This window comes from Physcomitrium patens, chromosome 2 (genome assembly GCF_059467195.1).
Source record: "Physcomitrium patens ecotype Gransden chromosome 2, ASM5946719v1, whole genome shotgun sequence".
Taxonomy (NCBI): domain Eukaryota; kingdom Viridiplantae; phylum Streptophyta; class Bryopsida; order Funariales; family Funariaceae; genus Physcomitrium; species Physcomitrium patens.
The window spans coordinates 5,821,624-5,841,701 of NC_143411.1; the positions used below are offsets into that span (position 1 = coordinate 5,821,624).

At 40.7% G+C, this 20,078-nt stretch overlaps 1 protein-coding gene and 1 long non-coding RNA gene across 5 annotated transcripts in view; both read right to left on the reverse strand.

Annotated features, from left to right (window-relative positions):
* Nucleotides 1-8,429, reverse strand: part of LOC149989701 (uncharacterized) — a 65,215-nt gene extending 56,786 nt beyond the window's left edge. Inside the window, exon 1 of the long non-coding RNA XR_016501876.1 lies at nt 8,269-8,429. This is a non-coding gene — a long non-coding RNA (uncharacterized LOC149989701). The remainder of the gene's footprint in view (nt 1-8,268) is intronic.
* Nucleotides 8,430-13,865: 5,436 nt separating this feature from the next.
* Nucleotides 13,866-18,091, reverse strand: LOC112278582 (glucose-1-phosphate adenylyltransferase large subunit 1). Of its 4 annotated transcripts, none has more exons than XM_073532102.2 (6): nt 17,950-18,091; nt 16,402-16,744; nt 15,997-16,140; nt 15,284-15,784; nt 14,544-15,170; nt 13,866-14,427 (listed from the first exon to the last, which is right to left on the reverse strand). In XM_073532102.2, exons 2-6 carry the CDS (start codon nt 16,666-16,668, stop codon nt 14,326-14,328), a joined length of 1,641 nt encoding a protein of 546 aa, XP_073388203.1. In that variant the 5' UTR covers nt 16,669-16,744; nt 17,950-18,091; the 3' UTR covers nt 13,866-14,325. The 4 variants fall into 4 exon arrangements, with proteins under 4 accessions (XP_073388203.1, XP_024367955.1, XP_024367954.1 ...); XM_024512187.3 differs by lacking the exon at nt 17,950-18,091 and adding an exon at nt 17,146-17,903 and having other exon boundaries at nt 15,997-16,134; XM_024512186.3 differs by lacking the exon at nt 17,950-18,091 and adding an exon at nt 17,050-17,900.
* Nucleotides 18,092-20,078: the final 1,987 nt, after the last annotated feature.

The following is a 20,078-nucleotide window of genomic DNA, read 5'->3' on the forward strand; positions in this document are numbered from 1 at the left end:
GCTTTTCAACATCTCATGAATGATGTATTTCGTGAATTCTTAGACAATTTTGTCGTCTGCTATCTAGACGATATTTTGATCTATTCTAAGAACGTCGAAGAACATGAAATATATATTCGTCAAGTATTACAAAAACTTAGAGATGCAGGATTGTACGCCAAGATGGAAAAGTGTGTATTTCACACTACTCAAGTTGACTTTTTAGGATACATCATTTCAAATGATGGTCTCATGATGGATTCTAAGAAAGTCCAAACAATCATGGATTGGAAGATTCCAAGGACGGTAAAAGATGTCCAATGTTTCTTGGGATTTGCCAATTACTATCAGATCTTCATCAAAGATTTCTCACGAGTTGCAGCTCCACTTACACGCTTGTCTAGTAAAGATAAATTTCAATGGAATCAAGAAGCGGAAGCAGCATTTGAAGCCTTGAAGACATCGTTTGTCTCTGCACCAGTCTTATATCGTGTTGACTTTTCCAAGGTATTTTTTATGGAAACAGACACATCGGATTTTGCCTTGGGTGCAGTTTTATCACAAATGGGAACAGATGACAAACTTCATCTGATAGCTTTTCATTCAAGAAAATTCTCAGCAGCCGAGATCAATTATGAGATCCACGATAAAGAACTTCTTGCGATCGTGGATTCCTTTCAAGAATGGCGTCATTATCTAGAAGGCGCTTCTAGTCCAGTCACTGTGTATACAGATCACAAGAACCTCGAGTATTTCATGTCAACACGTGTGTTGAATCGTCGTGAAGCTCGTTGGAGTATGTCTTTGTCAAGATTCGAGTTCATTATCACTTATCGGCCAGGAAAACAACAAGGTTTGTCTGATGCCCTATTTAGACGTTCTTATTTTGCACCAAAAGAAGGAGATGCAGCTTTTGAGCAACAAAGAACGGTCCTCTTGAAACCGGAGCAATTTCATCTCCGAGCAATGAAATCAACATTGACTGTTGATTCAACTTTTCTCAAGCAAATCCAGTCCAGTATGTCCTCAGACCCTCTTGTTTATGATATCGAGAATAATTCTTCCAAGTCTCAAAATCCTTCTAAGTTCGAGTTCAAGAATAATCTATTAAATTTTGAAAGACGCCTATATGTTCCAAAAGGAGAAGCACGTTTACGTGTTCTTCAAGCACATCATGACTTTCCAGCAGCAGGGCACTTTGGATATAATAAGACTTTGGAACTCATATCAAGAGATTTTTGGTGGCCACAAATGTGGAAGTCAGTCAAAGATTTTGTACAATCATGTAAAATTTGTTCAAGATCAAAAACTCCTCGTCATTGACCTTACGGACTTCTTCAGCCATTACCTATACCAGAACAACCATGGTCTTCTGTTTCTATGGATTTCATCACAGATCTTCCAAACTCAAGATCTTATGATTCTATATTTGTGATAGTAGATCATTTCACCAAGATGGCACACTTTGTGCCATGTACAAAATCTATCACAGGTGAAGAAACAGCTAAGCTTTTCATTGATAATATCTATCGCTATCATGGATTACCTAAAGATATCATATCGGATAAGGGAACTCAATTTGTGTCAAGATTCTGGAGGACCCTTTTCAAGATTTTAAAAGTGGACATAAAGCTATCTTCGGCTTTCCATCCTCAAACTGATGGACAAACAGAGCGTGTAAACCAAGTCTTGGAGCAGTATTTAAGGTGTACTATCAACTACCAACAAGATGATTGGATAACCCTTCTGCCATTGGCAGAGTTTACTTATAATAATACGGTACATTCTTCCATGCAACAAACACCTTTCTTTGCCAATTATGGCTATCATCCACGACTTGATACTTTTGATTTTTCAAAAGTTGATAATCCTGCAGCAGAAGATATGGCAAATCGGTTGTCAGAGTTACATGCAATAATGAAGACACAATTGAAGGAAGCTCAAGAACGAAAAAAAATAAATGCAGATCTATATCGTAAGGAGCAACCACAACTCAACGTGGGTGATAAGGTATGGCTACTTCGTCGTAATATCAAGACTACTCGACCTTGTGACAAGTTGGACTATCGTAGGCTTGGCCCCTTTTCTGTTTCTGAACAGATCAACCCAGTTGCATATCGATTACATCTACCGGAGTCAATGAAGATCCATCCTGTATTCCACGTGTCTCTTCTTGAACCATATAAGACAGTGGATATACAAGGAAGAAGACAAATGCCACCGCCTCCTATAGAAGTAGATAATAATGAAGAATTTGAGGTGGAAGAGATATTAGACTCAAGGCGGCACCGAAATAAGCTGGAATATCTTGTTCATTGGCGCGGATATGATATTAGTGAACGCACATGGGAGCCATCCAGGAATCTAGCAAATGCATCAGCTAAAGTCAAAGTTTTTCATCAACGACATCCATCGAAACCAAGATGAAAATCTCTCTTATAAAAGAGACAAGATTGAGACAAGATAACATTCAATTTCCTATCCTTGTTTGTAACTTCTTTGCATTTGCGACGCTAATTAGATGGAGAGCCAACAACCAGTGGATTCAACTCAAGAACCTTCGTTTGCTGACCTGCTGGACGAGACATTACGATTGTCACAACCTTCAAGACGACGCAATCGAGATGAACATCTTCAAGAACGACATGTTCTTCCTCGAATAGATGGTGAAATACAACACGTTTGGTATCACGATTTGGGAAGGGACTCCCGATGTTTGGTAATTTTGCTAGAGGTAGGAACAACTCCTGATGGTGTTCCAAATACTCTATTCGAAGGAAGTTACGAAGGCCTCAACAATGATCAAATAACTGGGTGGTCTTCCCGCCCTGGTATGGGACACTACCCATGGTTGAGAGGCCCTATCAATCATCTTCGAAGAGAACAGAGATCAGAGTATATGGCGAATACAATTCGTCGTATCATAGATTTCCTCAACATATGATGACCGCTCTTCGTGGAACTCATCTCTAGAAGAGGGGGTAATGTCACGGCCATAATCATGTAAGCTAATAATTACATATAGAAATAGGTAGAAATAAGTAAAAGTAGATAAAAGTAAGTTAATTCTATAATATTTAATATAGAAGCTTCCTAGAAACTTCCTAGATGTTGCTTTGACTTCATAGGTGTCTTTAATTGACTTTTTGGATTAGAAACGTGGTCAACAAGTTGGCCATGTGCCACACATGTTGTTAGCTTGAAGATCAAGCTAACTATGTGGCCCACACGTAGAAAAACTTGCCTTGTAAGTCAAAGCATGTGTCCTACAAAGTCAACACATATTGGAGGTCCTATAGAACGTCGCCACGTAGCCCCTAATTAGATAGTATATATAGAGACAAGAGTGAAGGCTTCTTCACTCTTGTCAACTCCTTTCTTGCTTTTAGTCCAGGTTCAAGAGTCTTTAGTTTCTTGTCTTGTGGCAATAGCCATTCCAGTTTCCTTTTAATATACCTACTTATTTATATTTTGACTTATTATATCGAGATAGCCTTTTTGTGTATATTTTCCCTCATCGAGTCTTTGTCCTTGACACATGCCTAGGCTCTTTCTAAAGTATTGGCTCCTTCCTTCATAGTCTCCTCATCTTTTATCTTTGCAATTTGGAAGCCTACTCCTCAAAGTTGTATTCCATTATATTATTGATACTATATTAGTAGTTGAATAGTTTGATTAAAGTGTGCTCCTAAGACCTCTTCATCTCTAAATTGGAATGTCTTCTATACTTGATGTATTGGTTTAGTGAGTAATTTGACTATTAATTGATAAAAACTGAAAATTGTGTATAAGTTGCTTAAGGTTTGAACAATTCTTTTGAAGTTCATTAATAAGCCATCGAGTAGAAGTTGATAGATGCTTATATTTTGACTTGATTCTTCTATGGACATTAGTTGATTCTTCACATTTGTAGCCTTGTTGTTATATTCTTCTATTGATCCAACTTTTAATATCTTCAGTGTGTGAAGTTGGTTACTTAGCATCAACAATTGAGACTAGTTTTTGGATTCAAACTTTTGATGTAAACCATCTTAAGCAAATATTAGATCCATGAAATTTGCTACAAATTCTAGTAAATTATAAACTACTTATAGTTGTATTCCAAATAGTGATAAGTTTTTTTCTTTCTTCATCAAGTACTTAGTATAGTAAGTTTCTAAAACAACTAATAAGTAGTTGGCAGATTATATATGATTCTATGTAAGGTCTAAAACACTCTTTCTTATCAATATCACTTTCAACTTTAACTGTCAAATATAATAGTTATTGGTACCAACTAGTTTGTTTGCTTCTCCTATTGACATGCTATAATAGCTTCTTGAACTTATAATCATGATATTCTAAGGATTGGAGCAAGACTTATTTGTCAATTGTTGTGCTAAAGAAAAACAATCACTTTTCTATTATCTCAACATACTCAATGTTCTATGAACATTTCTCACTAAACTTAGACAAAACTTGCTATAGTACAAAATGGTGGTCTAATACCATATTATCAGTAAACCCTCTCTCAGACTTCTAAAGTTGAAAAGTAAGTACCGAGGAACAATATTTTGAAATACATACAAGAGGTTCACTTGTTAGGAGTGAACACGTGTCTTTCGGTGACAATGAGCTACTACTGGATGGCATCCGCTGACGGTGAGAGCACAAAGCCAATAGAATCATCATAATGCTAATTCTAAATGAACTATAATATACGGTGTCGTATTACGTGCTTTCCTACTCCAGAATGCGCCAGGCGTCTGGCTGTAGAAGGTAGTATGGAGATTTGCCGATAGTCAAGCAGTCTATCAGTTTTTGACTGTTGGAATATAAACGACTGCAACAATGTACCGTAAATCTATACGGGTGCTCTTCGACTGCTTGTCGAAGTCCTTTTTGCCCCAGCCGGTAGGTCTCTAGACGTTACAGAGAACCCCGTACAACCCAAACTGTTAACCTTCAATACTGCTTTGTACTTACGATCTTGTATCCACTGACTGTCTTGTTAGATTAACCCAATAAATTTCATTCACTCCGCATACTCAATCCTATAGACACCCTTTTAATCCTTCAATCACAGACGTAACTCGATTTCACAAAACAGTCAAGAGTATTCAAACCCACTTCATTTAAAAATCTCGATTCACCATTACAACACTGACTTCAGCAGCGATTGCCTCAGTCTTCCCAAAAACTCTACGAAGAAGAAAAATCCAAATTCTATGTCTTTCCTTCCCCGACCCGAAGCATGAAGCTCCTCTCTCTAATTCCCTTGATCTTCAAAAAAACCTCCAATGAAAACCAAACTGGTAACCTTGCAAAAACTTGAAAACTCCCTCCCCCCCCCCCCGATTTCCCCTCAAAAAAAACCCTCCCCCCTCCAAAACTATATCCCCCCCTAACCTTATCCTCTGAATTTCTTCAATCTTCCGTCTTAGATCCGGAATTGGCTCCCACCTCAAGCTTGGATCCGAAATTGGCTCTCACCTCAACTTGGATTCGAAATTGGCTCTCGCCGCCAAGCTTTCTCCTCCGTTTTTACCTTTAAGAAATCCATTTATCGAAAACAACGTTCCCTGAGACGGCACAGAGAACAGGACAGCCTGAAACAGAATCGAACCCCGTAATCGGGACCACATTGAGTCGCCCGACCAATTCAGGTCCTATATTGGTAAAGATGCCCGTAGTAACCTGGATGTTCCCGTAATTGGGTCAAATTGGTCTTCGCGTCAGATTGGCTAAGACCCGTAGTAAGATCTGGATTTCCCGTAACTAGACAGCATTGGGTTGCCTCACCAATACAGGTCTCATATTGGGTAAGAGGACCCGGATTGGTTTATCGAAATTGGATCCAATTGGCTCCTCGAACCCGTCGTGTGAATTGGTCCTTCTCTTCTTGCTGACTCCCGTTATTGGAATCGAATGGAGCATTTCAGTATGCCCCGGCTGACTGTAACGGAGTCACTGAACCTGACCACTCAATATTTGTACTCGAGTTGATTGATGCTTCCAATATTCAAGGTAACTGAATATTAATAAAATTCCCCTTTCTTTTTATTTTCACTGTATACTCGTGTTACAACACGACATCCACCCCCTCTGAACCTGTGCATCCTCCGGTATGCACCAATTTACCCAATTGCTGTTTGATTCAGAATATATCCCCTACGTCTTTGTCCAGTTCGTCTTCGTCACCTTCATTATCCATATCACTTTCATCTTCTTGCTGCGGAATCTCTGTACCTTCATTAAGGTCTTCCATATTCATCTCTGCGTGTCTTCGTTTAAATATTTTTACTCTCTTCCCTGCAATTGGTATTTTCAATTTTGTACCATCTAACTCCCGTAATGAGTAAGTCGCATTATCATGAACAGTTGTTACAACATATGGTCCAAACCAACGTTTTGAAAATTTCCGCAAAGTACTATGTTGATTATCCAGACTATTGTCATAAACAAGTACCCAGTCACCTTCCTCGATTGCTTTTGGTCTCAATTGATGTTGCTTATCGAATCGCGCCTTGTTTTGTAACCTTGCTCTTTTTAACCTTTCCAATGCTATCTGCACATCTTCCGTTCTTTGCTCCAATTGTCGAATCCTAATAGCAAGAAGTTCTTCTCTTGTCAATCCATCTTCCCATTGTAGCATACTCCAAGTAAGTACCTTTTCTTCAATCGGCATAATTGGTTTTTGACCTGTCATAAGTTCTACTGGCATATATCCTGTCACCGAACTATGTGTTGTTCGATCAGCCCATAATGCAAATGACAAAAGCCGTGGCCACTCTTTAACCTTCCCATTACAAGCTTTAACCAATGCTTTCACAATCGGCGGGTGACCGCGTTTGCTTTTTACATTCCCTTCCGGATTATAAGCAATAGTCAGTGATAGTTTAACTCCACATTTTTCAAAGAACTTACGAGCTTCTTATGCATTTAATTCTCCACGATCTGCAGTGATTTTTCCTATGCATCCGTAGCGGCAAATGACATCTTCAAACAAAAACCTACAAATCCCCTCTGTAGATTTTTTCCTCAATGCTCTTCCTTCTACTTGATTTGATAAATCTTCACGAGCTAAAACCAAATATCTCATCTGCCATAACCCAACTGGCATAATAACCAAATCAACAATCCATTTAAAATGAATAGCCAGAGGATACGTAGGATGAAGACCATCTCGATGTCGGATATTAGAATACGATTGACAGATTTCACATGACTCTACAAATGAGAGCACATCTCAATACATATTTTTCCACCAATATCGTTCCTTGAGTTTAGCAAAAGTAGCCCAGATTCCTCTATGCCCTGCCCATAAACTATCATGAAACTCCTTTAATAATTTTAGTTTTTCTTCCCTTTTGCCTATCACTCGTTGTGGCATCCCAATTCCTTTCTTCGGTCTCTTCCATAAGAATCCATCTCGAAGTAAAAATCCATATGCTTTTTTTCTTATTTGTTTGAATTTTTCTGTAGACCAATTCCCCTACTTAGACAAGGTATTCAAATAATGACCAATATCCAATAATTCTCCTTCATAAGATTCTTCAAGAAATAGCTTGTCTTCTCTGTTGAGATTTGATATTGAATAGAATTTCAATCCGACATCATCAATGTCTTCAACCATTTTGTCCTCCCTCTCGTATCTTGCTCGAGATAGCATGTCTGCTACTAAATTGTCCTTTCCAGTGATATGCTTAAATTCTGGATTTAGTGACTTAATATAAGCAATCCATCTCAACATTGCAATATCTGGTGTTGAACAGTTAATAATCATTCCAAGCAATGGCAAGCAATCTGTTTCAATTACTACTACTGCTCCAATCAAATAGTCCTTTTCAGCTTTCATAGCCGAAACGACTCCCCAAAGTTCTCTTTTGACTTGCGAATATGCACGCTGACGAATACTTAAAACTTTAGCCCCAAATCGAACTGCAAATCTACTCCCATTCGAATCATCTTGACCCACAGCCCATCCAACGGCAATTGGACTAGCGTCTACAGTAAGAATCACTGGTCTATTGCACTTATAATCAACCTTCCTCAATATTGGAGGTGACATCAAAAATTTCTTCAATCTTTGCATTGCCTGAATATGCCTTTCTTCTCATTTAAATCGGTAACCCTTGCGTAACAGTTCATATAATAGATCCGCTATGTGAGCATAATGAGGGATCCAGATTCGATAAAATACACATGCACCCAAAAACCTGCGAACCTCTGTTAAAGAACCACAATCCTCTTTCATCCTTCCAATTGCATCAACTTTAGTCGGATCTGGTTTTCTTCCGTAAGATCCACATAAATGTCCAACAATTACAACCTCTCGCACTCCAAATACGGACTTCATACCCGATAATGTAAGATGAACTTCTCCAAGCCGAGTTAAAATCTTTTCACAATCTTGTATATGATCAACAACATATCTGCGACACCCCCTCGTATCTAAAGTTTCATCCTTGTCTCCTTCTTTGCACCCTTTTATAGGAACATCATCCAGAAAAGGCATAGTCTTTTTCAGGATAAAATATCTCAATACCTTATTCATCCCATTCATCATATGCGCAACTGAGTTGGTCGCGCCTTGAGGAAGAGTGCACATTCTAACCAACCCAAGCGGTGTCCTCATCGTTGTCATATCTCTACTTCCTTCGGCAAGTTGAAACTGATCATAACCTGAATACAAATCACCCATTGAATAGATCGCCCTTCCAGCAAACGCCTCAGCAAATTCATCCACAATAGGTCCAATTCCTGCATTCCTGACAGTTACAGCATTCACCGGCTGCATATCTTGAATAAACCGCAGTGACCCATTCTTCTTAGGTACCGTAAACCATCGACTAGAATACGGCACAAATGAAGGTTCTAATATTTTCATCTTTATCTTTTCTTTCAATAGTTCCACCAATTTAGGTAAATGTGCCCTCGGTACTGGAATCGGTCTTACATTCCAAGGTACATGCGGTACAGTGAAGATAACCATAGGTGTTATAATATTTGGATCCACACACCCAATTTCATGAGATTCGAAGGCAAACGATCTACCTTGTTTAGCCAACATCTTTTTGAAGCAAGTAATTTCCTCCGGCAATAAAGAACCATCAGAACCAATCTTCAATTCTTCAAAAGTCTCTTCAGTAAACTGATGTCCAATACTCATTGGATCTCTTAAACTTGCTTCTTTTGATGCTTCTCCCATTTGTTCTTTAGAATCCTCTGGTAATGGTCCGGCAACAGGCTTTACCTTCTTATCTGCCGTTTTATATCTCGTCTCTACTGTGACTTCTAGTGCTTGAAAAGATTCAAGCATGGTATAAACCTCTCTCGAATGAATCTCAACAATCTTATCATTATCCCCTAACCCAATAGATGTAATCAATTCCAATGAATCTTCCAGTCCATTTTCTTCATAAACACCCAAAATCCTCTCATCATCTTGCAATGTACCTATCTTGCGTAACTGTCCTTCAATATCATATAATCTTTTTCTTTCTTTTCTTTTAAAATCATCAACTTTCTTATACATAATATTTCCATTCTCCAATATACCAATAAAACTCGCATCAAAGGCACCTTCATCTCGCGAGAGTACCTCCTCTTTTGTACCTCCATAATCTCGCTTTACAGTGGTACCTCCCCAAAATCCTTAAATCCTTCAACAATCTTTGGCAATGGTTTCTCCCTCAACCTATCTCGATTCCGTTCATGGTTAGGAGGTACTGTTAGAAATTGTACAGCTTTCCTCCCATCTTCGCTCCGTACCCTTGCATAAGCAGAACCATCGTCAAGTACCTTTGTTTCCATCCGTGTTGCCGTGATATAAGGTTGTCCTAAAATCAACGGATAAGACGTTGTATCTTGAACGAAGAAATGTTGCTCCGTAGCAACATCCCCAATCCGAATTTTGACATCTGGACAAGCTCCATATAATTCGCCTCGTGTGTTATTAGCTGCTCGTATTGCCCATCCATGTTCCATATCAATTGGCCATTTTTGCTTCTTATAAAGATCTTTAGACATGAGATTTATTTCAGAACCATGGTCCACCAAGGCAACTATTGGTTCTTCTATATCTCCTACCTTCACCAATACCTCGGTAGTTGCCCTTGCCCAATGCTTTCGAGTATAATGGCTCAAAGTTTCCATTTCCTTGTCACTAGAATCTTCGAAATGTACTCGCTGATTATACCCATTCTTTTCATTTGTTGGTTACTTGTAACCAATATCAACCCCTTCTTCATCTCTACATATTCTTGCATCAATAGCATGACTCATTCCAGTTTCGCTCATTAATTGCCTCTTTCGCTTAATGCTGTCAATGATAACATCATGAAACTCCTTCTTTACAATTTCCAAGACTTCTTTCAATGTGAATTCCACCTTAGCGTTTAATATACGTTCTTCCAACACCCCTTTCAAATTTGTTGCCGCTTCAATGTCAGAAAGTAGCTTATAAGCAATTGATTTGCCCTTATCTTTTGTCTCCGTTGTTATTTCTCCCAATGATGCTGAGGTATCCTTTACAGGCAATTCTTGTGAAGCTGCCTCCCGAGCCTTGTCTCCTCGAGTTTGCCTCTTAAAAGAATTTCCTTCTCTAGTATCATCAAAATTTCCTCGTCTTTTTTCTTCCATCAAAGCTTCATCTTGGCTCTTAGCAATATATGCATGAACTGAAAGAGACTCAACAGGATCCTCCCAACCTGTTCTTCCTCGTATTGTAGCTGCAGTTCTCAATAACGCTTCTCGAGGTAATTTCCCTTCTTGCAATGTAGAAACGGCAGAAGCCCAAAACTCACTAGTTTCCGTACTTCCACCAATTTCATCATCTACTCTAGCACCATAACTTGCACTTTCTCGTACTACTGTTTCATGCTCTTTTAAGTAATCTTGAACCAATGCTCTCATTCTTCCCTTGCCAAAATTGGTTTGAAGAAGATCCTCCCTATCTTTCAATGCTATCTTCCCATCTTTCCAGCAAATAATTCCCTGCCGTATCATATTATTAAATTCATTGCAATCTTTTCTAGTGTGTGAAGCATCATCACACCAAATGCATCTTTGTACATATCCTTGTTTTGAAACATTCTTCGAATTGTTTATAGAAGTATTCTCTTCAAGTCTTGCTAATTTGATTTGAAGATCTCGCATTCCTCGTATAATTTCTTCCATACCCATATCTGCTTTCTTTGACAAGGATGTCGAAGGTTGAACTGTAGGCATTGTCGGTGGTGTTGTACGTACTGGAGCTTTGGGTGCTTGTACTGTTTTCGAAATATTGCTCCTATCCTTCCTCCTTTCTTTTTTTGTAAGCAACCCCACCGCATCTTCAACGTTCTTCCACTTCGTTGTCAATCCTTCATCTTCTTCTTTGTCTCCAAGAAGGGGTTCTAATTTCTCTTGCAATTCTCCATCAGCAGCTTGAAGAAATAGATCAACTTTGTTCGGCTCCAATGTCAATTTTTCTACCTTCGATAATTGAGAGTACTGCCTCTCAAATTCCCTTAGTAGCTCTGTTGCTTGCAAAATTCTTATTGGGCCGTTCAATCCATCCCAGAAACAGCTTCTTAGTAACGCGATCAGCATCTTCCAAGAAATATTCGTCTTTCAATGCATGTGAAAAACCTCCCATGAATTCCCACAACGATCCGTAATCGATGTAATGTGGTCCCTTATCTCCGGTATCGTGGCAAGTCCAAATAGTGCAACCATTTTCTTCTCAGAAACCCGATTTAATTCCATTTCACGAACATAACATCTTAAATACCTTGAAATATTCCTCCCATCAAATTGATCAATTTTATTGACCACTGCTTGCAATGCTTTGGTTGCCAAAGCTTCCTTTCGATCATTGCTTTGCTGTTGCTGCATTGACAATGAGAAGGCTTGAAACAAACTAGCAATAGACGGATCCATGTGCATACCTTGTCCTTTAGAAGACTCCCCACCAGAAACTTCTCCCAAAAATCCTTCAAAATTTTTATTTTCGTTTTCCATAAAAATAAAGATAAAATCAACCGAAATCCAATACCTTCTACCTCAAGCTTTCACGTCGGGTTCACCACTTATGTCGTATTACGTGCTTTCCTGCTCGAGAATGCGCCGGGCGTCTGGCTGTAGAAGGTAGTATGGAGATTCACCGATAGTCAAGCAGTCTATCAGTTTTTGACTGCTAGAATATAAACGATTGCAACAATGTACCGTAAATCTATACGGGTGCTCTTCGACTGCTTGTCGAAGTCCTTTTTGCCCCAGCCGGTAGGTCTCTAGACGTTACAGAGAACCCCGTACAACCCAAACTGTTAACCTTCAATACTGCTTTGTACTTACGATCTTGTATCCATTGACTGTCTTGTTAGATTAACCCAATAAATTTCATTCACTCCGCATACTCAATCCTATAGACACCCTTTTAATCCTTCAATCACAGACGTAACTCGATTTCACAAAACAGTCAAGAGTATTCAAACCCACTTCATTTAAAAATCCCGATTCACCATTACAACACTGACTTCAGCAGCGATTGCCTCAGTCTTCCCAAAAACTCTACGAAGAAGAAAAATCCAAATTCTATGTCTTTCCTTCCCCGACCCGAAGCATGAAGCTCCTCTCTCTAATTCCCTTGATCTTCAAAAAAACCTCCAATGAAAACCGAACTGGTAACCTTGCAAAAACTTGAAAACTCCCTCCCCCCCCCCCCCGATTTCCCCTCAAAAAAAACCCTCACCACTCCAAAACTATATCCCCCCCTAACCTTATCCTCTGAATTTCTTCAATCTTCCGTCTTAGATCCAGAATTGGCTCCCACCTCAAGCTTGGATCCGAAATTGGCTCTCACCTCAACTTGGATTCGAAATTGGCTCTCGCCGCCAAGCTTTCTCCTCCGTTTTTACCTTTAAGAAATCCATTTATCGAAAACAACGTTCCCTGAGACGGCACAGAGAACAGGACAGCCTGAAATAGAATCGAACCCCGTAATCGGGACCACATTGAGTCGCCCGACCAATTCAGGTCCTATATTGGTAAAGATGCCCGTAGTAACCTGGATGTTCCCGTAATTGGGTCAAATTGGTCTTCGCGTCAGATTGGCTAAGACCCGTAGTAAGATCTGGATTTCCCGTAACTAGACTGCATTGGGTTGCCCCACCAATACAGGTCTCATATTGGGTAAGAGGACCCGGATTGGATTATCGAAATTGGATCCAATTGGCTCCTCGAACCCGTCGTGTGAATTGGTCCTTCTCTTCTTGCTGACTCCCGTTATTGAAATCGAATGGAGCATTTCAGTATGCCCCGGCTGACTATAACGGAGTGACTGAACCTGACCACTCAATATTTGTACTCGAGTTGATCGATGCTCCCAATATTCAAGGTAACTGAATATTAATAAAATTCCCCTTTCTTTTTATTTTCACTGTATACTCGTGTTACAACACGACAACGGTCGATTGTAATCTGTTGAATTCTTGTGGTAACCTGTCGCAGGCAGTTCTCAACACTGTTTTCTGTTACACAATACAAACATGCTCATTAAGATTCTCACCTTTTAGTTCCAGAGGATTGTGAGATATTAGATGGCTGAGTAGATTTCGGCTTTGTGAGGATTTGCTGCAGAGCTGGGTCTTGTCTGAATGGCAAGAACAGATCCATAACGCAATGACTCAACAGCAAAATTCTCCGAGATGCGAATCAAGACGAAATCACTTGCACGATACAATTGTGTGCAACAAACAAGATAAACTCTTCAGTCCACTACATTTTCTGTTCCATGAAGCATTGCAATACAGTTGAACAAAGAATTACAGGCTCACTGAAACACAATTACCAAGACAAGCAAGAAAATATAAAAGCGTAGTTTGAGTTTGTCTTTAAAGCATGTCCCTAGTGACGAAACTACATCGAGGCAAGTACATTTCTTTAAATTAATAAATATATTATACAAATCGTAATATATGCTGACGCTCACGCTATACACTCCAAAATTGATGACGTTACTCACCTAATCTTAGGATTTAATCCTGGTATCACATGAAATCGCTCTAAATCGATTAGCAAACTTTGTACATTTGATTGTGGTCCCAAGGAGAGCTGCATTTGCAACCCTAATTCTACGTCCACCAACAACGCGGTCGGCAGAGAATCCTCGGAAAAAAAAAAAAAAAAAACGTCACGGCGAGCTTAGAAGCTCGGATGCATTGAGTAAGCGGCTTGTCCCCTCCAATGGTCGTGGGATCTATGAAGCAACAGCTCAGCAATGCAGTTGATGCACGGCAGTTATCCCTGACATTTTACTTCATACAGTGACGGGTTGGTTACGATTAAACAAATTGCTCGATCAGGAATTAGATCTCGGCTCGTTTAGATGACAGTTCCGTTCTGAATTACGGCGTTCTTGCATATCACTGTGATACCAGAGCGAATGTAAAAACCTTCATCCGGTCGCGCAGCTTCGAATACATTCTGCACAGAAACGAATTTAGAAATTAGGGGTTGCACGTAACAAAACTCGAGATCTGTGACGAGCTTGAAAGCTTTTAGACAGGAACGGACAAGGAAATTGGAATTAGTGTGCTTACATCAGTGTTAGCAATAACGACATTGCTGCCGATCCGAGCATTCTTGTCGACAATGCAGTTCCTGAGCTTGGTGTTGGCGCCAATGCCCAGAGGCACTTTTCCTTCTTCTTGCAATGCAGAGGCTTCAGGATCAGTTTCGTAGAAATCGGCACCCATGATCATAGCCCTCTTCACGTCACACCCAGACTCAAGCCGAGACCGGATACCGATAACCGAATTCTCAACGCTGCAATCTCTCAAGAAACATCCGTGGGATACAATCGAATCCTTCACTCTGCACCTCTCGATCTTGGTTGGGGGCAGGTAACGTGCAGAGGTGTAGGTCGGTTTCGCAGCGTCGTAGAAGCTAAATTTGGAGTCCGGCGATGTTAGCGCCAAATTGGCGTCGAAAAAGGACTTGATAGTTCCAATGTCTTCCCAGTAGTCATTGAAAAGGTAAGCGTGGACATAAAATTCCTTCGCTGCCTGGGGGATAATCTCGGAACCAAAGTCATTGGCAAGTGGGTACCGCCACTTGAGAAGCTTGGAGAGTACACTCTTCTTGAACACGTAGATGCCCATGGATGCAATGTATGGCTTCTTCTTCGCTTCATCGGGGGACAGACCCAACACTGTGGTGTCCACTTGCTACACAATCAACCGACGCAATAGCGTCAGCAGCAATTGAATACATATTTCCCATTATATTACAAAATTTATAAACTATGTTCAGAGAAGTAGTTGAGAAGAGGATTGCTCACCATGGACTGCAATTCATCACCCTTCGGCTTCTCGTTGAAGTAGTGGATTCTACCCTTGTCGTTAATCTTCATCAGTCCGTAATCAGAGGCCCGGCTATCGTCCATTGGTACACAAGAAACGGTAATATCAGCTCCAGAGTCTTTGTGCTTCTGCACGAAATCTTCATAATCCATGCGGTAGAGGTGATCACCAGATAGAATCACCACTTCCTCTACGTCCTTGTTCTTGGCGTCCTCCAACAACCACAGGTATTGTCTCACGGCGTCCGCAGTGCCTCCAAACCACTTGTCACCACCGAATCCAGGCCTCTGTGCGGCAGCCAAAACCTCCACGTATCCGTCTCCAAAGCTGCTGCCATTTCCAAGGTTGTATGTGCGAGAAAGGTGGCGATTGAGCGAGGTGGAATTGAACTGCGTAAGAACGTAGATCTTGTTGATTCCGCTGTTGATGCAGTTGCTCATCGGCACATCAATCAGTCGGTAGGCGCCGCCGAGCGGCACCTAATTACAGATACAAACTCAATTGATCAGTTGGGTCCCATCACAGAGAAATTGTGAACAAGCCCTCTACTACAGATCTCAATTCGCACCAAAAGGTGTTACATTTTCAGCCAGCCGTTAATTAAACCCTTAGTAAAGTTTCAAGTGTTAAAATTTAAGTAACCCATGTGCGACTCAGCTAAAACGATCGAGATGGAGAGAGCGTTGCTAACCGCTGGCTTGGCACGGCGGAGAGTAAGGGGGTTGAGGCGGGTGCCGGCGCCTCCACCCAGAATGATAGAAAACACTTTCTTCATGTTCACTTGCGACTTCGGAGTCTTTACCTCTCTCTCCCGAGTTATTTGCTCTTGCTGGAACTAAAACAAACACCCAAGTCAAGATCAGATTGTCATCATTTGATCTCACGAAGATTTCGATCGGCCCCTGGATAGACGTACAGAAACTGAACTGACTCCGGCGATTTTTCACCGTAAGACGGACTCGTCGATTACAACGTTCATGCTGTAAAACGAAATTCACCAATCTGGGACTGATTTTACAGCCGCAAATGCAATCGCGGAAGCAAACTAGTGAAAATGAATTCAAAGTTGCAAGCTTACGCAGCAGAGTGTAATTACCAGAGTCTCAATAGGACGTTCGGCCAAGACAGCTGAGACACTGAGTGTGTTGGACTTGGATCTGGCGGCGGTAGCGGGTCTGGGGCAAGTATTACCCCTGAGACGCAAACTGTTAACACCAGGAGCAAGGAAACCTGCTGAAGAAAGCTTTCCACGCCCCTTGAATCCAGACCGCAAGCAGGAGTCAACACCCCAAAATGCTTCCTGGCGAGACGGCCTCGTCAAGGTGCAGTAACTTGTGGAGGCGATAATTCCGGTTGCAGCCATTGCAGCAAGTTACTCTACCTTCAGTCTTCGCAAGATCTGCGAATCGGATTACAGGCTGACCTCAATGACACTCGACCTGCATAACAAAACGACAAGCATTGATTCAGAATCCTCCCGTTGGCCTCGATTGGCGATTCCACATCTAGATGTGGAATCTTCCAACATAAAAACCATTTCCTGCAACCGCTAAAAAACCTGAGGACACATTCTTCGCCCTGATCCGATCTCTCATGTATGATCACAGAATGTATGCAGAAAACCATTCATGTCGACTCAATCTAGAAGATCACAGTTGCCTCTGATCGGCAATGCCACGGTGGTGTTCAATCAAGACAAAGAATGCGAAAGCATTACGAGATCCGCTAAGCAGGATGACCAAACCTCCAGAACCGGCACAACGACGCCGTCAACAAGCTCAAGGAGGCCCATGAGTCGCAACAAACACTTAAACCTTTGCGATTCCTCCAGAGCACATACCTTCGCAACTGAAGAGCCACTGAGAAAGACAACAGCACTTCACACTGTGCTGGCGGTGCAACTCTAACGATCGATCAGCAAACTTAAGTAATGTCAATCTCCTTCCCCTACTTCCTCTCTCACTCTCTCACTCTCTCTCTCCCCTCCCTAACGAAGTCAGTTGATGCGGATGGCAATGCAGCACATCTCAGTCTCTAATTCCCTTTCTAGTAGTCGGCTGCACTGGAATTCAGTGCTGGACGAATATCTCCGGTTCGTAAGAGCTGCTTCAGTTCTGTTCTATTAATACCCAGGTACAGTCAAGAGCAAGTGTGTAAGCGAGCGCAGCCCCTTAGTGGATGATCATCACCCAATTGGGATCCCCTTTTCTCAGCAAACCTCCAAAACCCACCTCTCTCCACGCCCCCTCAAAATTCACGAATGGGGTTTTATATTGCGAGACTATTTTCCACCGTGAGATTTTTCCACACAACTGTCCTTCCACTTTCCCCCCGAATATTTGCCCCATCTTCACTCGCCTGCCACCTCTCCACTCTCAACCTACCGCTCTTCCTTCCTTTCTTCCCCGCTCGTTTACTCATTGCCAGTAACTACGGAGCAATATCATTCATTCTCATAAAACAAATGCGACTAATTCCGAAACCACGATGTCGAAGAAGATACACTGTGACGCGTTGCCAGAAACCCTCCCACTTTGCGTAATCTTTCATGTATTTTCCTGATTTTAGTTGAGAGCGTGGCGACGGTTTGATGTCCATCAGATTCGAGGTAAAAATAAAAACATCCAGAGCTCGAGATTTTTACACGATTTCTGGTGGCATGGAATGGCGCAGAGGTGGGGCCTGGAAAGAGGCTGCGAAAGGCCTTTTCACCATCCTGCCTCTTGCGCAAAATGGCTGGGGGGTCAGATCTTTACAGTCTCGTGTGGATGAATGGAATGCAGCACGAAGTTTATTTGGATGCATTTACGTTTGGTAGATGATTGTTTGGCAGCAGTTGAGATCCGGGCAGGTGGTGTCCATTCAGCAGCGTGGCATTCCGAGCAGACGGCAAAATTTTAAACGGTGTCAGAGAGACCAAGTGCACGACTCTGTTTTATTGTGAAAAGACACAAGAGCTGTTCTCATTAGCACGCTTCGGCGAAACTGGGCCCAAAAGCCCTAATCACACGGAGAATGGGTGTTATTTTAAAAACGGCAATAGGGGTTTTAATAAAGAGGGGCTTGGGAGATTGGGATTAATGCAAACAACCCATGACCAGAACAATGGTGAATATCAATATTTTCCCGGTTTTCAGCTCCCCCTTCTAATGTTGGCCCTGCTTCGACCTAGCGCCGCCACACGTGCACGATTCACGGTTGCATACACGCTAAGCCACATTTAGCTTCTGCAAAATCCTTGTATCGACGCTCGATTGATGAATAGATGAATATCAAATCCCACGATCCAATATGGATGAAGTTGTGTCATCCATCCGTTGTGTGAAGTATGAGCATTCACCCATGCTGCAAAGCGCTGCTGACTTGGCAGCGGGCAGAGCTGGTGGAGCCCACTGGGGTTCAGCCAGGTGGGACGCCAAGTGGGATCGGCGTGGTACACGTCGGACGGGGTTGTAATTGAGGGACGTGTCTAGGCATGGGCTCACAGTGATCGTGAGATCGAAACCGACCAATTACAACTCCGGGTCCCAAATAAAGGCATGAATATGGGAACAGAGCGGGGAAGGCCTGATCTCACCCATCCAAATCTGGGCTTGAACCAATGACTTGCACCAAAGCAACATGGTGCGTTTTAAATAATTGACAACACTTAATTCTCAAGTGACCTTTAATTACCATGTTGTACCAAATGGGTTAGTGCTTTAAAATCCCAGACGTGGGATTTTGATCTTGTCTATTATAGAAAAAATAGCAAAATGGTAACCTTGTTGATTCAATTCTACAATACTATGATGATCATTGAGGAAAGGTTCAAGAAACAAGTTTGTGTTGATTTAATTAAAAGTTTCCGTGTAAAAAATGGCTCTTTAGCAGTCATTGTTCATATGTGTGATAATAAAAATATTTAGATGGCGTGGCAATCGCTTTTCTAAATACACTCTTTCCACCATGTTGCGTGTATATATATATATATATATATATATATATTCTCTTGTTTTCTGTTTTACATATTTTATTATTCACAGTCAATGAGATTGCTTTACACATGAAAATCAAAAAATTGTAACTGAATATAGTCACTTTTTAAATTGAAGTATGACTCAACGTTCAAGCATGTTCATTGAAATGTACTTTGTATTTTATTTTTCAAATCACCAAATCACAAGCTGCAAAATGAAATATTTGTTGCAAACAATTCTGAACGTTCAGTGAAAAAAATTTAGGTTTGTGTTTTAGTTTGTTCTACATGATAAAGAAGGCTTATATATATATATATATATATACATATGTGTGTGTGTGTTTAATGATTTTGTAAATTAGTCAATAATCAAGTCATGTCAAAAATATCTTTATATGTTCAAATTTTAAGAACATGCCATTGGTCACTACTTCAATTAGAAAAAAATAAAAAGTGCTTTAATGAAAACATTGCTATAATTTTTTAACACATTCAATAGAAATAAAAATTTGATATTGGATGATTGAAGATCTAATTATGAGAGCATTCTTAAATATTTAAACTCTTCAAAATCAATTGAAAAAACAAAATATTAACACTAAAAAGATGCTGGAGACTTTTGGATTGAGGAATGACTTCTTCAGACGTGGAAAATTATTACATTAAAAAAAAAAAAAAAAAAAAAAACCCAAAAACCCAAAAACCCAAAAACCCCAAAAACTAAAAGTAAAAGTAATTTTGAACCATGAATAATTTAGAGATATAGTTGTTGAAACTAATAATAATTCACTTGCATTCAAGTTATATATATATAT